At 44.5% G+C, this 5,649-nt stretch overlaps 1 protein-coding gene across 1 annotated transcript; it reads left to right on the forward strand.

The window, feature by feature from the left end:
* Window positions 1–2,193: 2,193 nt before the first annotated feature.
* On the forward strand, window positions 2,194–3,585 carry LOC147903302 (ABSCISIC ACID-INSENSITIVE 5-like protein 5). The gene is made up of 3 exons (XM_087371335.1): window positions 2,194–3,117; window positions 3,227–3,298; window positions 3,550–3,585. Exons 1-3 carry the CDS (start codon window positions 2,194–2,196, stop codon window positions 3,583–3,585), a joined length of 1,032 nt encoding a protein of 343 aa, XP_087227461.1.
* The last annotated feature ends 2,064 nt before the right edge of the window (window positions 3,586–5,649 follow it).

A 5,649-nucleotide genomic window follows, 5' to 3' on the forward strand; every position in this document is an offset into this window, starting at 1 on the left:
AATGAATCGAATGGGTCAGATCTTCTTACGTGCGACCCCAGCCTTTGACGGTGCAAGAGATGCGACCAGATTTGACAGGGACATGGTCAGAAAGCGATGGGATGTGACAGGCGAAGGGCCGAAAAGCGACGGGGTCAAAGAAGACGAGGCCTGGTAGGGAGAGGGACGACATGCCGTCTTCTAAAACATTCCCTACAAAATTTGTCATCTTTTTCAATCTTCATCTCCATCTCCATCTACATCTGCATCTCCATCTCCATCTTCATCCAATGATATAGAAAAGTCTTTTGCCAATTTTAAAGTCTCCATTAAATCATCAAATCACAACTCGATTCATGTGGTTAGCCATATCTGTTGCACTATTCCTTGACCGATGCATGCTTGACAAATGAGGAAAGTCCAAAATTGAAGATATAATTGGTAACTTGAGAAGTCTATCAGTGAGTGGCGTTGATTCGATATTTGCATAATAGTTGCAAATTGTACTATTTTTTCTCTATGAACCTGATCATCAATAGGTTTGGCTACCATCATCAAAAGGTTTTGCAAATTCGTAGGTTTGGCTACCATCATTTGCTTGTTGGTGATGACTTATGGCCATAAAATCAAGGTGGCATATAATGGTGGGGAGGGCTGATGGGGCCACTATGTAAAAACTGCACATAGCACATGCAATCAAAGGGTATTAAAAGAACCCCCTACCTACGGATTTTTGTAACCCCTTTAACACCCCTTCTGTAAATTTTGAGATGATTAAAGTATCCCTTATGTATGAAAACTCACACTATTTGAATTAAAAAACCCGTTATGTTTGTATATTTTCTGTAACTCCATAAAAATATAAAACCTTTTCCATTGATCGCACATGTTATCTTACGTATTTCTTAGTGACCCCCCCCGGGTGGGAAGGCAGTTGTGTAGGCTTGCAGATGGTGGTACCGATCGATATGGTGATGCCCAACATCCGAATGACACAGTGTGATGTAGGATGTGATCAAAACAAGATGGCCTTCCATGACGTTGATGAGAGCGTATTGCCAGTCGACTGTAAATGCCACTTTTTTGCAAAATTTTCGAAAGCTTGGGATGTTCCCATGGGCAGCCCCTAAATTAATCATCGTGTCACAAATTGGCAATCGAGTACCCCGCGGTGGGTGAGATAGGAGAATGAGTCTCCTTTCAGGGCCAGCTTCAACCAATACGATTATAGGTTCAAACTTGATTTGCATCAGTTGTAGGGATTTCTATCAAGGATGGGTGAGGATGAGCGAGCAGGTAGGTCATGGGAACAATAGCTCTAGAATGGCATGACGGTGCTGAGCATGCTACCTGAGCATTGTTGATTGACGAGCATTGGGTGGGAACGTCCTAGTAGGGAAAGGGAGGGGGAACGGAGCGAGCGCGCGAGCCCATTTTATGACACGTGACAACGATTACCACTCGTGAAAAGAATGAATCGAACGTATCGGATGCGACCCGAGCCTTTGACGGTGCAAGAGATGCGACTAGATCTGACAGGGACGTGGTTGGAAGGCGACAGGATGCAACACGCGATGGGTCGGAAAGCGACCGGGTGAACGAAGACGAGGCCAGGGTGGCAACATGGAAAGTTTTGGTTTTGTCATATAGGGAGAGGCCGTCTTCTAAAACATTCCCTGCAAAATTCGTATCTTTTTCAATCTCCATCTCCATCTCCATCTTCATGTTCAAACTATGGAAGCTGCAGAGTGGCTATGGCTATGGCGATCGCGATCTCAATTGCTATTGCCAACCTCCCCAGTCTCTCCCGCCATCGCCGCTCTCGCATCTTCTCGACTCCCCCTTTCTTTCCTTTTCTCCACTCCCTCTCCCTGATGGATTTGCGCCTCCTTTCTAGGCCTCCCTGTACACGTTTCCTTCCTTCCTTCCCTCTCGATATTCTCGCTGCCGTGTTCGCCTTCACCGTTCACAATCTACGAATGCAGTGCGCAACCAATATCAAAGTCATACGATTATACGCAGGCCAATATACAATGGAGGCGGAGATCGATCACCTTCGGACAGCTGCTTGCTTTTACTGAGTTTTTTGCGTATTTCCCAACGGTCTGTGAATCCTCTTTGGTTCATCCATTGCGGCGCCTGTTTCACAATCAGGCTAGCTCCCATCGAGCCTTACATCTCCTCACAAGCAGCGCTTGGACCCTGCGTGCTGTCATGGGATCGCAAACCATGCTCTCGCCTTCTGTTAGTGGGAATTCAGGACCTGCACAGGCGCCTACTTTCTCCTCACTGACGCGGCAGCCATCTATTTACTCTGTCACGCTGGAGGAACTTCAGAATGCTAAGAAGGAGCCGGGGAAGAATTTTGGTAGCATGAATATGGACGATTTCTTGAAGAATATATGGACAGCCGAAGATAGCCAGGCTATGGTTTCTACGATGGCAAGCGGACCTTCTAGTGGGGAAGCAGCTCGGAGTGAGACTCTGGACACGCAGCCCAGCTTGCAACGTCAAAGCAACCTTTCCGGCCCACCAACGCTTAGCAGGAATAATGTAGACGAGGTCTGGAATGAGATTCATGAAAAGCATGAATCCAATTCGGCAGACAAGAAGCAGTTTCGGCAAGGTACTGTCGGTGAAATGACTCTCGAGGACTTTTTGGTAAGAGCAGGAGTCGTCAAGGAAGATGCAGATGCTGCCCAGGTGGCTGATATAAACGGTAGTGTTCCGATCTATCCTCCCATCTCACGGGGCGAGATTTCCAATTTGCATCAATCCCGTCTGGAGACTATGGCGGCTCAAAATCTCCAAGCAGACTGGATGAACTATGCTTCTCGCCAACAACAGCAGCAGTTGCTGCAACAAGCGGAGGCCGCGGCTGCCTTAGTGGCATCCAAAAGAGGCGGGGCGCTGATGTTACCAGGCAATTCGATGTATGATGGATTGCCGAATGGTGCGGGCTTTGGTCCAGGTAGTCTTGCGAGCGGTCTAGCATTATCCCCCGTTGTCTCACAGTTCTCCATGCATAGTAAGAAACGAGTTGCAGCTGAAGTTGTAGTCGAGAAAACCATGGAGAGAAGACAAAGGCGGATGATCAAGAATAGAGAGTCGGCCGCTAGATCTAGAGCTAGAAAACAGGTGACGACTCCGTATACTGTGTCACAAGGGCGGTGCACTTCACCGAGTGCGTAATTGATTCATTGTCTTTATGACTCCGTTCAATAAATACATGCATGTGGTGTTTCAGGCTTATACCGTTGAGTTAGAAGCGGAGGTGATGCAATTGAAGGAAGAGAATGCGAAACTTCAGAAGCAACAGGTGCCATTTTCAAATCAATTAGCAGCCGTCGAAGTGTAGTGAATTGTTTCTTCCTACTCTACATGAGATAGCTGTATTGCTTCTTTGACTATACACGTGCGATTCTTCTTACTACGGGGCTAGTCTTCGCCACTTAAAATGTAAATTTTGAGAAATAGAAATGCGAAGGAGTACATCTGTCTCATTTTAGAGAACGGCAAGGCAACGACTTTCGTACAGTAAGGGGAAATGGCCATTTTCTCCGTATGCAGGCTGCTAACGGAGAGCTCAGCGGAGTCGCGGCTTGAAGCTGCAAGTCATAAGTTTGCTGCCTCCTCTTGGGTCGATAACATGCGTTTGGTATCTTCCAAATGCTATGCATGTTTTGATATCGTCAAGGTTCGTGTCTAGCACATTACTAGAACTACTTTTAGTAAGATTTATAACTCTACAAATGGAAGTTACGTCTCATCCCTCCTTTTCGAAGTAATGCATAATCCAGACCAGCTATAGCATAATCAAGATTAGGTGTATTTGTCTTTCTAAGGCAGTTATGACAGTACACCATGCAAAGTAGACTTCAGCAAATCCTTATGCCAAGCAAATGTATCGTGTCACAACGCCGTTAGAAGGGGGTGGGATCCCAACTAGGAGAGCCAAGTGAGCTCCTCAAAATTTTGCGCGTTTTGTAGAAAGAATTGTTGTTTTGCACACCAATTTGAGCTAGATTCTACAAGCATTCAGACTATCACTGAAGAATATCTCAAGGAAAATTCATTGGGTGACGAGATCACTGCTGAGATTTGAGGCTAATAAGTTGGCAAGGCCCATGAGCCTAGAGCCAATTCAATATTCATGACTTATAAGCTCTCATGTTACATTGGAGTTATCCCCAAATCCGTTGAGGTACTAATGGCTGCTATTTGCATTGTCAAATTCTAGGTAAGGTGAAAAGCCTTTCATACGTTCTGTTTAGCATTTCATGATATGTTGTCGGCCTCTCTCTCCCTACCCCAGCTGCCAAATAAAATAATGATCAGAACAGTAATCAGTAAACAGACCATCCTGATAGTCAGTTTGTTGGCAGCAGATTAAAGTCTGCCAATATCATGATCATGTGGCTCCAATATGCATACCATGATCATCCAAAATAGAATCATCCCACGTAATGGGCTGTCTATGAATCTCATTCTGTGTGGAAGGAAGAATACACGTCCAAGAGCCTCAGAAACTATGCCAATCCTCTCACAATAGCTATCGTAAGTGGTGACGAAGGCATCCTAATGTTTGCAGAAGTGAAGATCCATCTTATGCTGTCCGGCTAATCACTACCAGAGGAGGGGCTACAAGAACAAATCCATCTGAAGAAAAAGACATTCCACGGCTTAAGCTGAGGCATACACAGTATGAAGTGTCAGCTATGGCTATCCTCACAAAAGGTGCCACCACGATATCAAGATGTTGTGAACTCATGATGTCTAAACCAGGGGAAGAGATCCTTATAATTGAAGAAGACCAACATGTTGGATTTGAAGAAAATGACTTGGATTTCATGAGTTCATAAATTCTTAGAGCCACTATATTCTCATGCTACAAAATCTCTTACGCAAAATATACTAACATGGAAGAAGCTTATGTTATTACCACTATCAAGATGACATAATGGCTTTCTTTTTCCTTTCAAAGTGGCAAAGAATAGGCTTCAAATAACAAAATGACACAACCACTTACAACCAAAAAGTTTCATCGGTTCCACTCCGACTCACGTGGCAAATTCATGCTTTGATACCACTGAGACTCCTCTGAGTAGCCGATCATCTTCACCAAACTAGAGACTAGGTTTGAACTAATGGAATCACCATCTGAAAGTTACCAAACAACCACAAAGCTCTTCCAGCTCACCCTCAAGCACATAGAGGTCATGGGTAAGGTCTATGGCCTAACCCTAGCATAGTCATCATCCACATCCCATACCACGAACATCCTCTCCACAAGTGACGGATCAGCAAACTAGCTTGCTAGAAACTAGGTGTAATCGGAACTGAAGGTGGTTTCCTCACGACTTTCAAGACATAATACAAAAGCTCTTTTCTACAAGAAAACAAACAGATATTCAAGTCGTTATCCAGCTTCCTCCATCTACTATTTAAGGAATTGATCAGAGATTCTTTGTTCTCCTTAGTGAAAAGGGAGATCTTGTGTGGTTGCTAGGAATAGAGGGAAACTATTGCCATTGTATCAAATAGTTCTGTTGGAAAAGAAATAAAGTCTGCAGTTTCAGCTTACATGATGTTTGTAAAAGAGAGAGATGTGGAAATGCATGCTGAAATAAGTGAGGCAAATTAGAATAAATTTCAGTTCCTTGAAAATTT

Source organism: Dipteris shenzhenensis, chromosome 3, assembly GCF_047967505.1.
Source record: "Dipteris shenzhenensis isolate YYH24624 ecotype China chromosome 3, Dip_SZ_1.0, whole genome shotgun sequence".
NCBI lineage: Eukaryota > Viridiplantae > Streptophyta > Polypodiopsida > Gleicheniales > Dipteridaceae > Dipteris > Dipteris shenzhenensis.

Excerpts from the sequence above, each read along its gene's own strand:
- LOC147903302 (XM_087371335.1), top strand. The coding sequence starts at position 2,194 with ATGGGATCGCAAACCATGCTCTCGCCTTCTGTTAGTGGGAATTCAGGA. Across the intron at positions 3,118-3,226 it reads GATCTAGAGCTAGAAAACAG|GCTTATACCGTTGAGTTAGA; the intron begins GTGACGACTCCG and ends GTGGTGTTTCAG. Across the intron at positions 3,299-3,549 it reads CGAAACTTCAGAAGCAACAG|GCTGCTAACGGAGAGCTCAG; the intron begins GTGCCATTTTCA and ends CTCCGTATGCAG.